The sequence below is a fragment of the Agelaius tricolor genome, unplaced genomic scaffold, assembly GCF_023055355.1.
Source record: "Agelaius tricolor isolate 1412-34295 unplaced genomic scaffold, bAgeTri1.0.p SCAF_3, whole genome shotgun sequence".
In the NCBI taxonomy this organism is placed as follows: domain Eukaryota; kingdom Metazoa; phylum Chordata; class Aves; order Passeriformes; family Icteridae; genus Agelaius; species Agelaius tricolor.
The window spans coordinates 21889780-21908653 of NW_027269263.1; the positions used below are offsets into that span (position 1 = coordinate 21889780).

At 42.7% G+C, this 18874-nt stretch overlaps 1 protein-coding gene across 8 annotated transcripts in view; it reads right to left on the bottom strand.

Annotated features, from left to right (window-relative positions):
* IFT56 (intraflagellar transport 56) overlaps positions 1-18874 on the bottom strand; it is a 66547-nt gene that overhangs the window by 14339 nt on the left and 33334 nt on the right. For 7 of the 8 annotated variants that reach the window (XM_071423070.1, XM_071423067.1, XM_071423068.1 and 4 more), the window contains exons 13-16: positions 18708-18796; positions 5892-5975; positions 3655-3724; positions 1166-1272 (exon numbers count right to left, since the gene is read on the bottom strand). In XM_071423070.1, coding sequence (XP_071279171.1) covers positions 1166-1272; positions 3655-3724; positions 5892-5975; positions 18708-18796 — 350 coding nt within the window. Of the gene's footprint in view, positions 1-1165; positions 1273-3654; positions 3725-5891; positions 5976-18707; positions 18797-18874 lie in introns of those variants that run through there. The other variant, XR_011678557.1, reaches the window with a different exon arrangement.

Here is an 18874-nt window from a genome sequence, read left to right on the forward strand (position 1 = left end):
GTGCTGTTCCCCATATGGACAAGATGGACTATTGCATAAAAAGCATCAAGAAATTAGCATGAAATACTGTGTGCCAACTTCCTCACTGACCAATTTCTATCAGCACAGCAACCAGGCATCCAGCTACACCACCTCTCAGGACACTGCTGACCTTGTTCCATTCATGTTCATTCTGTTTTCCATTGAACAAAGCCTAATGCAACTGCCTTCTTAAGTGACATCTCTGGCACTGTCTGTGGATCTCCAATATAATGTAATGTTTCAGAAACAACCAAAAAATGCCACAGAAAACCAAACAACATGGACCTTGCTATTTAGTTCAAGAGGTACAATGGCTGCTAGTGTAGAAAGACAAATAATATTACTAAAGTAACAATTTTGGAGCAGTCATTTATGGCCATATGTAGACATATAATTAGGCTGAAAAATTTAGCTCTATATATGCAGCTTTTAAGAGCTCTAGATAAATCCAAAATATGGAGCTACTTCTCCTCTTCAGGACAAGAAGGTTTTGAAAAGAATTTAGACAAAGCAATCAACTGATTTAAGTGAGACTTTAAATGATCTAGAGAGAGATTTTACATGAGGTCTGATTGTCAACCTGCTTTCACAAACTGCAGTTATGGGAAACACCAGAGGCATAGTCACTTGCTTGAGCAACTAGACTTTTAGGGTGAGATGGTAACTGAGTAGTTGAAAGAAGTACAAGGGATAATTCTTTCAGTTTTAGAATATTGCTTTTGAGATCACAAAGAGTATCTCCCATTGCAAACTGTAAGGAAAACAATATTGTCCTGAAAAAAAAAAAAAAAAGCAGCACGAAGCATGAGGCATCTTGCTGAATCTATGCTAGATTTTTTTCCTTCAAGGTTTTTTGTCCTTTCTACCCATAATGAATCCCTAGTAGGAGAAGCAAGTGTTATCATTATTGATAGCTCAAGCATGCAGTAATTTACCAACAGTGTAATCAGTGGGTTCTCTACCAAGAAGGCCTGTAGGTTAAAATACTGACTAATCCTTGCCAACTCATTCACATTATTAGACATCCCGCCATTACAACAGAAAATTCACTAGTGATGACAATGATAAAAACTATCAAAAAATGACTGTTGATACAATCACTGAATTAACATGTTATACACCAAGCTCTAAAGAGAAAACTCACTTTGTAACAATCATTTGCAATGAGCTGCAGTAGGTTAAAGGAGTCCCCTGATGTTTCCATCTTCAGATAGAGCTTCCAGGCTAGCTGTGGTTTCTTATTCATAATATCTGCAATAACAAGAAAAAGCTGGAATTGTGAAAAGAATATGCTATGCACAATATTCAGTGGCAGGTGGAACAGATATTCCTGTATTTCTTTGTTTAATGTAAATGTCTCAGCCATGAGCATGAGGCTGGGAAGGGGAACTCGTCCTTATCTTCTGCCTTACTAGTGATAACAGCCAATTCAGCAGAGAAAAGCAGTGTCAAAAGGAATAATTATAGTGTTTACATCTTAATTTATATTTCACAGATATGCAACAAGGACAACTCTCATGATTTCAGATGTGATTAAGGAATAGAATGGAAAGCATCAGAGAAGTTTTTTATGCAGAACAAATGGCAATCCATTTATATGGTAAGATTTAGAATTATGTGTCCTTACAGACAAAAAAAAGTTAATTGCCACCAAACTGAGGTCTTTAATACTTGGTGCCCATGTCAGTCTAAACCTTCAATTCCCATGAATTCATAACAAATCAAAAGGAGAGGGCAGAGGTTGAAGCCCCTCCAAGAATAACAAAATTTGTCATTGCTAGAAAAAAATGTTTCTAAATTCCTAGATCCCACACTGGTTTTAAATTTGTGTATATGACTAGAATTTTTCATTGGTCTTTAAACATCACAGTTAGAAATAAATGAATCTGAATCTTCTATCTTGATGAGTAGAAATTCTACTAGGGCGTTTAAACACAAAGGTTCTATTTCTTGGTGATAAGAAGCCATTCTCTTGAATCTATGGTTGGTATTCATAATTCCAGGTTCATTCAAACACTGGGAGAAAAGAAAATGTAAGTAAGTTTTCCTTTATTTTTCAAGCTTTAACAGCTGCTCTGAGAGTACCTGGCTATTCACATAAGGATCACTGTTGTGTTTTTACAAAAGAGAGACTGTTTAGCTTGTTCTATCTGTGTCCACTACGTCTATACTTATATTGCAGGTAGAATGGGTGGTAATCAACAACAAACATATAACACCAAATCACAGAATTTATAGATTCTTCTCATTTAGGAGGCAGCAAGACATCAAATTGGATTTATCTCTCATCAGCTCCAAATACCACATACAGTGGTAAACAGACAGTTCTCAATTTCCAACACCAATCTACCTAGAGCAATGCAGTTCTGTGTTAATCCAATGGTTTTTTGACTTTCCCTTCAAGAAGAATTTGGTATAAATAGTACTATCATACTAAACGAATATTACATTCTGTCATGTAAAAGGATGCATCTCTTGTACTTTGCCCCTTGGAAATATTTCAGCATTGAATTGTTTAATACTCAATCCCTAATTATACTCTGACATTAATGTATTATAATGTGATCTGTTAGTAATTTACATACTTGACACAAAAAGATAACTATATTCATCATTCCCATAAAAAATTCAAATAAAACATTCAAAAACACAATCTGGTACTGCAGCTTAATTAAAAAGGAAATAAACTGGCACATCCTAAAACAGAGTCATAGATAGGCATCCCTATGTGTGATGTGCCTGTCTGGAAAGATCATGTTAGGAGATGTTTACTACATCTAAAATATGGCATAACATCCCAAAACATACATATTTACATTCCAGGTACAACTGCTGAAAATGGTTTGATAAGAAAACATTTTTATATTGAGGCACTGTAAGGAAAACAAATTAGCCCAGGGAGTCTCAGACTTGAGTCTCAGAAAAGCCCACTTCTGTATTATTTTGTATGTGGCACAGCAGCTGTCTCTGTACTGAGGTGTACTCTGCACTGTTTTAAAAACTGGTAAATAAGATTTGTTATAGAATATTAAACACGGCAAAAGTTTCCTGGATTCAATGAAATTCAAGGAAAGAACTCTTCTAAAAGTTTTTGGAAGAAAAACACATGCTGGAGATTATAAGGATATCCCTCAGGCACAGCAGTTTGGACAACATGTAGAGTAACATGGTAGGAAGAAAAATACCATGTATGCTTGCCTGACTCTTCTCTTCCCTAGACATCTGACAGTGGCTAACCTTGAAGGCAGACAGACCCTTGAGCCTGACCCAGTATGAATGCTTCTATTTTGTATTTTACTCGGAACATTTTAGAGTTGTAACTCAGTGTTTTAAGACAGAAAGTCTTCACTCATGCAATTGAGTACACAATTGAGAGGAAAAAGGGTCACTGGTCAGGACAAAGCTGCATTGACAGTACTATAACAGCATTGCACTGAAGCAGTAATTGCTTATAAAAGCCAGAGGTATGAAAGGTGCAATAACCACCCACACTATAACTAGTGCAATCAGCTTTTCACTTTCATAGTCCTGAATCCTCCTACAACATTAAATTCAATTAGGAGAGTGGATTGCCAGGACTGACGCAATAGAGGAGGATCTGTATTCCGCAATGCTGAAAGTAAAGTGACTCACAGCAGCGAGCCAGCCAGCTAAGGTAAACAAAATCACTTTTTATCTTCTCACTCTGGATCAAAAGGAACACCTGCAGGAAGAAGGAAAAGGAAAGATTATACACGCATGTACTTTTAAACAAACAGAAGGCAAACCTTCCTCATTTCAACACACAGATAAGGTTTAAGTCACACAAACAACTGGTCATGAGAAGAGTCTGGGTATGCAATTGCAGTGCAGGGGGCATCCCTCTGTGTGGAGTAGGTGGAGGATTCACACAGTGCCCTGTTTGTCAGGGGACTTGTGCAGCTTCAGAACACCAAGCTGTGCAGAGGGTGCGGCCTGCCCTGAACAAGCGCCAGTGGGCGGCCATGCAGCACAAACAGCACAAAAGAACACTGGGCCTGTGGGAAAAGCTATTTGGAATGTGTTTGTTTAGAAAGCAATGCAAGCAATTGTATTAGCATCTTCTTGAAATACTACAAGTTTCACATGTAGATGAGACTTTCCTTCCATACATGTCAGATCATTCCAGGTCTGCAATAAGCCATTTCTAACCATTTTGGTTTCAGTAAGATTCTCAGGCAAAGCATTCATCTTTTGTACCTTACTGAACAAATACAGGTTTGTTACATTCTGCATAAAAAGGGATATGTGGGGGAAGTTATACATTTTAAAATGTACTCTGGCTTTGTTCAAAGGAAAAAAAAAAACCTATTTATGCCTCTCTCAAGTATATTTGTAACTATACTGGATGCTACTGATGAAAATCAAAATACCTTTATAGAAATAGATGCATGTACTGGAACAGTGAGTTATACAAATTACTGACATTTGTATTGCTTAAACATTCCTGATCCCCGAATTTAGAAGGGGAGGAGAAGGAGTAATAGGGAAGAAATTAAAAGAAAGCAGCATTATCGCTGTAAGTAGCACTTTATCACGTTTTATTTTATTATGTCCAGGGAGGTATGCTTTTAAATAACTTCGTAAGTGCTATATGTAGATGATTTACAAGTTTATGAGACACAGGGGAAGGCTGAGCTTTATATGGAACTGTCATCATGACCCAAGATCAGACATGAGGCCAGATGAATCAATGTAATTATATAATTCTGGTATTTAAATGCATCACCTATATAACACAAGTTTCTATAGAACAGCTTCTAAAAAACATAAGAGGAAAAATGTATATTAACAGGAGTTTACAACTTTGTGTTTCTTTGTTGTGTAGTTGCTGCTAAAACTTAGAGCATTATCATTTTTATGGAGTTTCAGGAATGAGCATAGCCTGCTAGCATAGTTTTGAAAGATTTTCATGATGCTAAGTGAATTGAAAGCTTGTTGAATTCAAACAGATATTCATCTTCCTTACAGTCTTGGATGCTTTTCTTAAAGAGAGATGCAATTTTGGGTCACAGAAATGAAGGGGTGAGGGTGCTGGATGGGAAGGTAGGTATGGGGGGGAGAGACAAGTTATAAAGCCTGGGGGGCTCTATTATTGACAAACCTGGATAGTTAAAAAATTAGAAAGACTGGAAAAACAAAACAAAACATAAACCCCAAACCAACCAAACCTATAGGATTCACTTTAGACTATGTGCTGTAGGATTTTTTTTTGTGGCTTGTCTTCTTTTTTGGTCTTGTGGAAAATGTTGCTTCCACCTTCATAATAGCTATTTGCTTTTGCATATTTTAGTTGTAATTAAGTTTCTGCTGCACACAGACATAAAAAAGTACTGGGTGTAGAAGTTAATCTCTTCCAGCTGCATATGAATGCTGCTGAATAAGATACTGGAGCACTTCCTCTTTTCCTCCCACATATCCCAGAGGAAGATTTTTTTAAAAAAACCCACAAATTTCTAGGGACACCTAGAAGCTCTTAACCATTCAGTGTCTTTTATTTAGCATGCCCTACTCAGTCTGAACAGAAAGAGTGCCTGGGATCCCAGACAAAGCGTAGAAAATCTGATTAAGAGGCCATTCTTTGATCAATTAGAGGTAGCTGCAAGCACTCTTGTGATGCACCACAAGCAGCATGACTCCCTGTATACCTCACATTACAAGATTAGCAAGATAATCTTTTCTGAATAGTGCTCACTGAGAGTTTCAGTTCCCCTGAGAAGGGGAAGAAGATGTTCCACAGAACCTGCTTATTTTCGACCAACATGAAGATCTGGGTGAAGAAAAGGAAGGAAAAAGGGGAATATGGGGGAAATGTTTCCATTGCTTTTTTTTCAAAGAAAATAAATACATACCTCTTCAGCTTCACTAAAATTGCCCATTGCAGCTTTGGCTTGGGCGTAGTTGAAGTTAAAAGTGTCATTGTTGTAGAAGTAACTCTGAAAAATATGGACAAACCCCAAATAAATACAACAAACACCTCCTCCCATGATAAAACAACATTAAAAATACATCCCCCCGCCTCAGTCAGACCATATAAAGAAGACAATGGGAAGGAAAAGAAAATCCCACATTAGGAACATACGGTATTTTTAAACAGTGGGCAGAAAAATTATGGACTAGCTTTTCCATCCTACAGTCATGACTACAAACACTGCTGACACATTCCACAATATTAACTATGAGAGATCAGGAAAATGTTCCAAGCTTAAAATTGCAGTGGCAGCTTTTGTGGGTATAATTTTCACCGGGGGCATGTGAAGACATGCTGTGCTGCCATGGCCTCTTTCACTTCCCAAGCACTTATTCACCACTAGGGTGGGTAAATAGGCAGGTGACTTCCTTGAGTCTTAAAGGCAGTTTAAGACAAACAAAACAGTTTGTTCTTCCAAGACTTGTCAAGGTTTATCAAGAGATCCTGTGCATCTGGTTATGTGATGGATGCTAATCTGACAAAATGGATCTCATGTTGGAGGTGAAGCCACAGTACTGGGCTGTACCAGGCAGCACACCAGGTAATAGCACTTCTTTAAGCAAGCCTTGCTTAAAGATACCCTTCTCTCTAGTTGAAGTGCAACACTGAGTTTTTCCCTCCCATAACACTAGATATGAAACATCTGGTTTAGGGCACATCATGTTCAACTAGCTGTATCTTCTCTGAAAAGCTACATGGGTCAAAGCAGGAAATGTTACTCAAGGTACAGGTTAGGCTGGTATTTGGGGTTGACCTGATCACAGTCAGTCTGAAGTGTAACTCAGATGACCAAAAGTCAGCTGTGTTCTACATTCAGCACTGTCCCACACTGCTGGACCAGTAGAGGTGGCAGAGGTAAGAGAGAACACAATAACAGATGCAAGCATGAATGGGATTGAGGATCCCTGCCCAGCAGCAGTGCAGTGTTTATGAGAGAGCATGGAGAAATAGGTGGTTTATCCAATATGGTTACTGCAAGGAAGCATCTCTGTGTGCATAACAGCAAGGTGTAGGGAAGAGAAATGTTTTTCCTTCTACAATATTTATAAAGGAAATGGAACTTGTGTAGGTAGATCTAAATTTGGGGTTTTTCCCCTCTTCAGAGTGAGAAGGAAGTAAAAAGCATAGTTGGAACTGTACAAAAGGTAAATGAAGCAAGGCACAAATCCCTTTCCCAGTAGTATCTTCTCTCGTGATGTAGGGATACAGAGGCAGAGGAACATCTTCCTTTCACTGTCACAGGCAGTCTACAAAGGGTACTGATTTAGTTCACCCACACACATCAAGCTAGTGCCTTGAAAGGAAAGGTGAGGGATTGCCACTATTTGCCAGATGTCCAGGTTTCACCCAAACAGTCTACGGTAGCATGCACAAGCCAGCAAATACAGCAAGCTGTGTGACAGCATGAGGATGAACCAATTGGGGTGAACCTTAAGCTCAGTTTGTGAAAATATTTCAGTGCCTTATGGTGAACTAACTATGGGTTTCACCATATGAGGATTATGACACTTTACTGCATTCTTTCCCACCAGTAGTTTCATGTGAATCAGCACAAGTCCCAGGTTAAGCAAAGCTGGTGAGCCAGATGCTACTTTTACTGCATGAATGCCTTCTTCTGTTCAAGTAGACCCCATTGTATTTTTAAATTAAAATGGAGAAGAACCTTTGTCAAAAACCAAACTTAAAAAACGTGTCATTCTGTCCTGGCCATATAAGTGTTAGAGACCAGACCTACTGCAAAACCAAAACCAGGAGAAATTAACAAGTGCTGCTGATAGTACATACACAGCACCTTTTTTTTTAATTATTTTTTAAATTTTTTAACCATATTGTATGTACTGGACTTTACTCTTTTGTGGTCTTTTTAGAGATCTTCAATGTTTTCATAAAACCCACTGTGCTCTGAGTGACATCCACTTCAATAACATACTCAGATACCCAGCTTAAAAATTAAGAATTCCCATTGTGGCCACAACTCAGCAGAGCCTGAATCAGGTTGTTTTTTACTCAGTTAATCCCTGACAGTGTTATAATGTCACCCTTGGGGCAGCTGGCAATACATTTATGTCCTCTGAGGCTTTCTGATGCCTAAAGCAGTGTTAATTGGTCATGGATGAAAGTGGTATTTCTTGAGAGAATACCAAGCAAATAATCCTTAGAGAGGGCAGCTCTATTTTAAAAGCTGCAGAGATTCAACTGAAGTTTATTCCTGTGAATGAAACACAAAAGTAAATCCACGTACACCTTGCCTATAACACGGTACAGAAATAATTTTTGTATTCCTGTGACATATAAAGAAGAGAAATGACTTAAGTAAATCTAAGCATGTCTAGTCTCAGCCGCAAAATTATGAAAATGATCAATTACCTCAAAAGGAACAAGAAGGAAAAGTTGTAGTAGGCAGTAAATTTTTGTCCCATATACCTTGGAGGTGGTTTGTAATCATATTTAACTTTGACCTTTTCGGTTTAGAACTAGTTGTTTGAGAACCTTTTCAAGGAAATGGAAAGAGCTGAACTTATCTGTGGAGTAGTTAATTGCATAATAAATGTAAGAAATACACAGAATTAATTCTCTGGAAATTACCATCTATACCCATTGGCAATAAACTGAGACTAGATGACTGGCTCTAACTAGAAATCCAACTTTTAGATGGCTCACATAAGGCAAAGCAATTCTTACTGTTCATTTCCTTTTCTTCAATTACACACATACTCCAATTTGGAGTGGTGGTGGTGGTGTATCACAATTTGATAATTTATAACAATCTGGTGACAACCTGTCGTGATTTGATATTGGGGTTTGGGACCCCTTTCCCGCCTGGAGGGCACCCCGCTGATTACAGCGGTCTGAGTGGGATTGGAGTCCGTGAGACCAATCAAATTGACAAGAACTGAAACCGGAGCCACGGCCAAAGAAGGATAAAATGGGCCCAATTCTCGGAAAACTTGGAATGATCCAGAGGGATCCCCGAGCCCGAGGGGTTTTTTTCACTTGGAAAAATTGATGTGCACGAAGAAATCCATGTGGGAAAATGAACCGTGAGTATCGCGTGGTTGAGTGGGGTGTGACCGAATGTGTGTGCAAGACGTGACTCTGTCACGAGGTGTGTGCCGACCCCACGATTGCAGTTCCACTATCCCGCGAGGGACGTGGTTGGTCAAGGGGGAAGCAGAACGTTTTTGCTTAACACATGCGGGACCCGAGGCTCAGGGGGAGTTCGAGGGGGAAAATCGGTCACGGTTGGGGTCAGGAGGGAGAAGAGATGATCCTGGAAATTCTAGGAGCCCGTCTTCCTTCTGATCCAGAGGAAACAGGTAAGAATCAGTCAAAATGTCAGCAGAACGGTTCTCTGCTCAACTGAGTGAGACTGGTGGCTTTTTGCAAACCCGAGAAGACAGCATCGGACAAAGAAATGGGACTTGTGGCGAATATCCCAGCCGGAGGAGACGAGGTAAGAAAAATTGCAGGAATCTTTGGAAAAATGGGGTTGGGAAAGAGCGGTTTTCAGAGAAAATCCCAGGAAAAACCTCCCCAGGGTCCCAGAAAAGTTCTGCCAGAAATCCCAAGAGATAGTCCGTTGGGGTGGATGTTAGAACATTGGGACGAAAGTCCAAGGAGAGTGAGGAGATCCAAGGAGAAAATGATCCATTTTTGCATAGAAAAATGGGAAGGAGATCGGAAAATATGCAGTGTGGCCGATTTTCGGCACTTTTGAAGCTTGGACTTGCGAGTCCTTGTACGATCACGTGTTTAAACGCCACCCACAGGATTTTGAGGAAATTGAGTATGCCGAGATGTGGAGGTATGCTTGTATGAGTTTATACCCGATATGAGCCCTCCGACGCGCAGCAAACAGGGGAAAGGAGTGGGAGCCTTTGGAAAATCTTTCACCCCCTTACCTTGTTCCTCCGCAACAACCCGAACCAGTGCAGGCACAACTGGTGCCTGCGATGCCTCTCGAGGCAGTGGTCCCGCTGAGTAGGGCACAGCACCGCTGCTCCCACCGGAGCAGGCTGCGGCACTCTCCTTTCCACATGGACAAGTGGCGGCGGCAAACCCGCTCCCATGTGAGCAGCTGCTCTCCCAAACCTGACAAGAAACAGGTAACCACAGACCTCTCCCAAACCTGACAAGAAACAGGTAACCGTCTCTGGAGACGTCTCTCCCCTGGCCCATCGGACAAGGCAGCGAACAAGGAGGGCAACCATGGGAGACAGTGGGCATGAGGAAGAGAAGGCCTGCATCTTCCCTTTACGGGAAGTGCCGACGGCTCCGGGAGTGATTGGTTTTGTACATGCTCCGATCGACACGAATGACGTTAGGGCATTCAGGAAAGAGATGGGAAAATTAATGGATGATCCTTTGGGGGTGGCAGAAAGGTTGGATGAGTTTCTGGGAACTAGCATATACACCTATGAGGATCTCCAAGCAATTCTAAGATCGCTGTTTAACAATGAGGAAAGAGACATGATCAGGCAAGCCGGATCAAAGATTGGGAAAAGAGGAACCCTAACGGGGGAGCTGGGGAGGAGAGATGGCCAGGTCAGAAACCGTCTTGGGAAGCCCAGACGGAGGAGGGGAGGCAGAAAATGATAAATCTGAGAAATATGATAATTCAGGATATCTGGGAGGTGGTACCCAAGGGACAGAACATGAGCAAGGTACTCCGAGAGTGCTAAGGGAAAGATGAGACCCCCACGGAATGGCTGGAGAGACTCTGCAAGGGTCTGAGAATGTATTCGAGGACGGACCCTGACTCTCCGGTGGGGATGGTTTTGTTGAAAATGCAATTTGTGGTGAAATCTTGGGAAGACATTCGGAAAAAGTTAGAAAAGATAGATGGGTGGCAGGTACAGGGATTGCAGGAGCTGCTTCGGGAAGCCCAGAAAGTCTACATGAGACTGGATGAGGAGAAACAAAAGATTCAAGCCAAGGTATTGGTGGCTGCAGTAAGGGAAGCACAAAAGCAGGAGCAAGGTAAGGACGCGGTGAAAAAGGCGCTGGCAAAGAAACAGGATCCTTACAGGGAAAAAGGTCAAACGATCAAAGGCGGGATTTTGAGTGCTATTACTGCAAACAGAAGGGGCATATCCGAAGGAATTGTCCCAACAAAGCCAAGGACCAGGCGATGTTTCAAGAAGATTAGGGGTGTCAGGGGCTTTTCAGTTTGGGGTCCAGAACACCGAGGGAGCCCTTGATAAAATTAAAAGTTGGACGCCACAGGGAAGAGATGTGGTTTATGGGAGACTCGGGGCCGGAGCGGGCAGCGGTGCAACAGCTGCCGAAAGGGTGCTCTCTGAGCGACGATTCCATGATGGTAATCAGGGCAAAGGGGGAACCTTTTGAGGTTCTAATCATGAAAGATGTAGAAATAGAAACAGAAAATAAAAAGTGCAAAGGAAATATATTGCTAATATGGGATGCTGATTTCAATTTGCTGGGGTGGGACATGATGGTTGCTCTGGAGATTTGGTTGGCAGTGGAAAAATCCCAGCTCAAGGTGAGGATGTACAAACTCACCGTCCAAGACGAAGAAAAGATAGACCCGAGGGTGTGGTATGTTCAGGGGAGCTGGGAGGCTGGACACAGAGCCGATTCGTGTCGACATTGAGAGACCAGATGACCCGATATGGGTCAAACAATATCGCATCTCCATGGAAGAGAGGAGGGGTTTGAAGCCAGTGATTGACAAATTAATAAAGAAAGGAATGTTGGAGCCGTGCATGTCTCGGCACAACACCCCAATTCTGGCAGTGAGAAAATCAGATGGCAGCTTCAGGCTGGTGCAAGATTTAAGGGCGGTGAATCAGAGAACTAAGACTTTGTTCCCCACGGTCTCAAATCCTTACACTTTTTAAAATAACATTTCTCCTGAGGACATGTGGTACAGTGTGATTGACTTGAAGGATGCTTTCTGGACTTCTCCTCTAGCCAAGGACAGCAGAGATTACTTTGCATTTCAGTGGGAAGATCCAGAAAGCAGTAGCTTAGGTGGACTTTGTTGCCTCAGGGCTTCGTGGACTCTGAATCTATTCGGGCAGGCACTTGAGCAGGTTTTAAGTCATTTTGTACCATCAGAGGGAACAAAACTGCTACAATATGTAGATGATTTGTTGGTTGCAGGTCCGAGGGAGGAGGTCATAAGGGCGAACACAATTGAACTTTTGAACTTTCTGGGCGAAAAAGGGTTGAAAGTGTCAAAGTCGAAGTTGCAATTCACAGAGCCCAAGGTCAGGTACTTGGGACACTGGTTAACCAAGGGCAAAAAGAAACTGGATCCAGAGAGGGTGGCAAGGATTATCGCCTTACCACCCTCTGGACAAAAAGGGAGGTCTGGCAGCTTTTGGGGTTGTTGGGATATTGCCGGCAGTGGATTGAAGGGTACAGTGAAAAAGTGAAGTTTCTATATGAGAAACTCACCACGGACCAGATCAAATGGACAAAGGCGGACGAAGAGGAATTCAGGGGAGTCAAGGAAGCACTCACGGCAGCACCAGAGCTGAGCCTCCCTGACATGGGGAAACCCTTTCAGTTGTTTGTGGATGTGAGCAGTCACATGGCACACGGGGTGTTGACACAGGACTGGGTGGGGGTCAGGAAACCTGTGGGTTACTTGTCCTGGCTTTTGGACCCGGTCAGCAGGGGCTGGCTCACGTGCTTGCAGGTGATTGTCGCTGTAGCATTGCTGGTGGAGGAGGCAAAGAAGGTAACCTTCGGCGCACCGTTGGTAGTATTTGCACTGCACAACGTGTGGGGCATACTACAGCAGAAGGCAGACAAATGGCTCACTGATGCAAGGTTGCTAAAATATGAGGCCATTTTGATTCACTCGCAGACTTGGAATTGAGAACAACAACTGCGCAGAACCACGCACAATTTTTGTTTGGGGAGGCTTCAGAGGAAGTGGTTCATGATTGCGTGGAGGTGGTTGAATTGCAAACAAAGATCAGGGAGGATTTAGAAGAGGACGAATTGTATGAGGGAGAAAAGTGGTTTGTGGATGGATCAAGCAGAGTAGTTGAGGGAAAAAGGAAATCAGGATACGCAGTAATGGATGGGAGAACGGGAAAGGTGATTGAAGCAGGTCCTCTGAGTGCGAGTTAGTCAGCACAGGCATGCAAACTGTACGCGGTTCTGAGGGCATTGAAGGGACTGAAAGGGAAAAAGGGAATAATTTTTACAGATTCTAGGTACGCCTTTGGGATGGTTCACATGTTTGGGAAAATTTGGGAGGAAAGGGGGCTGATCAAGATGAGGGGAAAGGGACTGATGCACGGAGAATTAATCTGGCAAATCTTAGAAGCTCTAAGGGGGCTGGAGGAAATTGCGGTGGTCCATGTAAAGGGACACCAAGCAGGAATTCAGTTCCGGACCAGGGGAAACAATTTGGCAGACCAGGAAGCCAAAACCGCGGCGTTGATGATGGTGAGTACCCTGGAGATCGAAGGCACTGAGGTCCCCGATGATCCTCCTCAGCCCTCCCAAAAGGAGATCGAATGTTATGAGAAGATCAGGGGAGAATTGAAAGAAGGTAAGTGGAGACTACCTGACAGGAGAGAATTAATTTCAAAAGGTTTTACCAGAAGGATTTTGCGGAAATGGCACCAGTGAACACACTGAGGGGCACAGGCCCTGGCAGAATAATTTTTGAAATTTTTCGGGTACAAGGGAATTTATGAATTGGTCAAACAAGAGTTACAAGGGTGCCTGATTTGTCAGAAAGTTAACAAATCAAGGGCAAAACAGGCTGCTCTGGGGAGCTGCCCCTTGCGTACTGACCATTTGAAAGAATTCAAGTTGATGTCACAGAGTTGCCAAAAGTGGGGAGGTTCAAATTCATGCTTGTGATTGTGGACAAATTGACTCATTGGGTGGAGGCTTTTTCTAGCCCAGAGACAACGGCTCAGACAGTGTCCAGAAAATTGTTGAAAGAAATTATACCCCGATATGGGGTGGTGAATTGCATTGATTCGGATCAAGGGACACATTTCACATCAAAGGTTATTAAGCAGATGGCTGATGTGTTAGGCATTTGGTGGGAATACCACACTCCGTGACATCCCCAGAGTTCGGGACAAGTGGAAAGGATGAATCAGACCTTGAAGGCCCAGTAATCTAAATTGATTTTAGAAACTCGGATGTCCTGGTTGAAATGCCTGCCTTTGGCACTGCTTAATATCTGGACAATGCCTCACTCGGAGATGGGGCTCTTGCCATTTGAAATGTTATATGGAATGCCATATAGACATAGAATGCCGGTGGAACACCCCAGGTTTGAGGATATCTGGTTGCAATCAACAAAAATTTGCAGGAACTCAGAAAACAAGGGATAGTGGCCCAGAGTGCTCTTCTGGGATTTGCTATCCACAAAATCCAACCAGGTGACAGAGTGCTGGTGAAAGTGTGGAAGGAGCTGCCCCTCTCTCCTCACAAGAAGGTCACCCTTTCTTGTGCTCTTGACAACAGACACGGCCATTCGGACAGTGGAGAAAGGCTGGACACACGCGTCCAGGGTGAAGAAAAGTCAAACATCAGGAGGAAGCACCCGAGTGGAAGGTCACTTCTTCCCCAGGGGACTTGAAACTCAGACTCCGTCCTTGTAAATGACCGATGGCAAGTGGACAGGTTGTATACTGTCAGATTGTGTATGCTATCTGTTTGTACACTTTAAGTGTGAATATTGTCAAGGAGTTTTTGTTATTCACTGTAGAAGGGGACAGAGGCTGAAGGGGCTGTGCACTCAGTGTCTGAAGGAAGAGCTTAGGCTGACTGACCGTAGCTTAACCTTAGCCACCAATTTGGGTATCATTGAACTGGATTCACAGGAGGTGTTTCACATTTTTCAAAACAGGGTGCGTGGAAAGCTTAGATCAAAAGCAGAGATTCTGGATGTGGAGTGCCGGAAATCCATCAGGGTCCCGTGCAGTTCCGATGCCATCAGAGTGTTACAGTGGGGCGCCTTTAAGAGGAGGTATGTGGCTAGGTCTGGTGGCACCCCAGAGGGTGGGGGCAAAGGCAGAGGAGTACGCCTGGTGGGAATCCTGATTGGCCTGAGCCTAGTTGTGTGAGGGACGCAGAGTCTGAGCACTGAGGTCCCAATGAGAGGCGGAAACAAGAGCTCCGCAGATGAGTGTGGAAAGTGCACTCAGGTGGTCCCAGTCGCAGGGGACGGGGGACACTCAACATACCAAGTCCCGAAAGAATGTCTCAGGGAACCTGACAGGTACTGTTGGAAGAATGGCTTGAAGGTCAAATTGTGTGAATTGGAAACAGGGATTTGGTGTATCAATCCCAAGGGGCAGTCAGATGAGCAGGAGCATCAAATATGGAAACAAAGTGTAGAAACAATGTCAGTCCCCATTTGTAACCAATGTAACCGGACCACGTGGGTTGGGGGAAAGACACAATGATCTTTGTCATGTACCACCAGGTGAATCCACTGTGTTATGACAATGCAAGACTGGGGATATGCATGATGAACGGGAAAATGTACTGGATGGCGAGAAATGCTAAGTTTGACAGCAAATTTACCTTGAACAGAGACCCACTCATATTGGATTTGGCACAGGCAAATGATGACAGGGTGTGTCTGCAATATGACCGGGTTGTCTGTTTCACAAGAAACAAAAATGATGAGGATCTTGAGGGGAGAATGAGAGAGATAACTCAGGAGCTGAGATGAAGGGAGTCAGAATTGAGGAGAAAAAGTGTTGAACAGGAAAGATTGAAAACACTGGGAGAACAGTACAAAATGCTGGAGAAACAATATGATGATGGGGAACTACCTTCCCCAGACAGGAACCTGTTCATTGACTTGATGCAAGAGATTGCAACTGAATTAGGATTGTCAAATTGTTGGATTTGTGGGGGGCTGAAGTCAGCAGAAAAATGGCCTTGGAAAGGGGAAGGTTCAGCTCCAGAACAGCTTTTGAAATGGGACAATCTGAGGGTCTCAAAATCGGCACAGAGACCTGAGGGATGGATTTTGGACCAGAGGGTGATTGGAACCATCTGCATCAGTTGAGAAGGAAAGGAGTACACTGAAATGGTGGGATACACTCCATGTGTGTCAGCCAGAACCCCCTTCGGGGTACTGGAGCTGGAAGAATGAGACAAATTGTGGATGGAACAAAAGAATGGTACTGTGTTGGGTCAAAAATCCAGGAGTAAATCCTTTCCAATCCTTGGAGGGCACGAGAGAATACTGGGGAGACCCAGGGAGAATAAACATCAGATGGAAAGCCTGGATGGAATTTATTGGATTTGTGGAAAGAAGGCATACAGTGAGTTACCCCCAAGATGGAAGGGATCATGCACTTTAGGCATGATCCGGCCAGTGTTCTTTACTCTCCCGAGAACAAAAAGTAACCTATTAGGGGCTCCATTGTACGAGACCCTGAGAAGGGAGAGGAGAAGCCTGAAAAAGATGATACCTGTGATAAGTGGTAAGCAAACCTGGGGGGAGGAAGAGTGGCCAGCGGCACGAATAATTGATTATTATGGGCCGGCCACGTGGGCTCAGGATGGAAGCTACGGGTATAGGACTCCAATTTATCTACTGAACAGACTGATTCGGCTGCAGGCAGTGGTGGAAATTGTATCGAATCACACCTCTGAGGCCCTGGATTCACTGAGTCGGCAGAACACCCAGGTACGGGCCTTTGTGTACCAGAATCGAGTAGCTTTAGACTATTTGCTGGCCGAGGAAGGGGGAGTGTGTGGAAAATTCAATGAATCAGAATGTTGTATTGAAATTGATAATTATGGGGAAACCATAAGAGGTTTGGCGGCTGAAATCAAAAAGGTGGCCCATGTCCCTGTTCAAAAGTGGAACTCGATTTTACAATCTTCATGGTGGGACAAACTTTTCGATGGGGCCCGGTGGAACAAAGTGATGTTTTTTGTGCTCTGTTCAGACGCCGGAATCCTATTCCTGCCTTGTCTAATTCTGTGTTTTATTAGACTGATCCATTCTGTGGTCCAGGGAATGCAGATAGCAATAGTTCCCATGGATCCGGAGGGGGTTTCCGGAGGCAACACATCTAAAATCATGAGACTGGGAGAAAGAAAGTATGCCAGCAATGCTGCCAAAGTATTGGCAAAGTTCGAGAAACGAGCAGAATAATATGGGATATCAGGGTGTTCCACAAGGAGAATACAGGATAATGTAAAAGGTACTCTGTTTGTGAAAGACCCTTAATGGTGGTGGGTAGAAGTAGAAATGAAAGAAATTTAGCAATTTGGGAGCATGAATTAAATTGGTGATATAAATGGGGAAGGATTGTAGTATATGGTAGAGATAATTCATGCTATTAATGTATAAAATATTGTAAAATCCAAACTATGTCTTTTGACCATCCTGGCTGGGAGCAGTTGTCTTATTACATCTAGTTCCTGGACGCGTGTTAAGATAAACACAGATGCTTTAACGTAAGAATAGAAGCTTCCAGGTCGATAATCGTCGGCTTCCCCGGGTTGCCGGGCCCACCTGAAAACAATTATCGCCCTGTCGACTGCATCTGTCGAAATAACCAACGGCGCCACCCTGATACATGTGAATACATGGCTTCTCCAGGGTCGACTGACAACATCAAGACACATGGACTGGATCTTTGTCCACCTCTGCACATGTAAATCAACGACGATGCATGGGAAGAGACACAAAGAACATTTGGTCATCTCTGCCTCGGGCAGAATAAACTGTATAAAAACTCTTTTCGTGAACTGGGGAGACTCTGACACTCGGAGGTCAGATCCATGTTCACCCAACGCCAATCCCGGGCTCGATGCTGACTCTTTGGCTGTGATGGTTTCGACGACCGAACTTCGGTCTCGCAGACAAATAATAAATCTTTGCTAAATTTTCTTATAAGATTGGCTCATGATTTGATCATTTATAACACTACCAAACAGAGAGTTGTTTCAACTCTACTTTCAAACCACTGGAACAAGACTGCAATCATTTAATCCATAATTACACTCCAGCCTCCCTCTTTCCTCACATCTGACTTTAAGTGTGTATCTGTAAGTTACACCCATTCTATGGGTATGCTGCATGTTGACTTCAAGCTTCTCTTATTTTGAAAAATGCAACATTGCCTGCAGGGTACTCAGATAACTTTTACAAAAATAACATTCCTAACTTACTGCTTTGGTAATACTGCCCTATTTTAGCCCTTCAGTGACCGCTTTCTCTGTAAAATGTAAATGTTATTCCTTTCAGAGTCCTTCATGTCTTATCTTACACACTCTTGTTCACTAAAATATTGTCCCCAATTATTAACCAGTGACAATAATCTCCATCACTTACTTGATAAGTCTTCAGAAAACATTTGGGGTTTTTTCCTCCATGCTGCCCATCCCATAAATATACACTTTTTTTTTTTTTTCATTGTTTTCCTTTAATTATATTTCTTACCTTCTGTGATGCCCCCAGAAAGCCTGATAATGATTAGATTACAAGTGTGATGAGTCCATCATGCCCACCATGCTGCATGGTACTTTCTAAATTGCTTCTTTACCTTTTAATCCATTTACTGTACTGACCACTTATGTCCTGCTATCACTCCTGTGTTTTATTTTCACTGATTTGTTTCTGTATCTTTTTATGTTTCCATTGTGTCTCACATAGTACAGTCTAAAAGTAGTGATTCCATACATTACAATACTACCAATACTAAATAATAATACTAACCTTGATTGAGTTGAGGTAAATTAGGACATTAGGAAATTGTCTAAGAAGAAAGAAGCAGGAGGACATGCACTGTCTCCCTGGAATGGTATCTAAAATTCAAAAGAGAAACGCAAATTTGTAGAATTTAAAAACACATGGTAATGGAAATCACTGCCAAGATTGCTGGC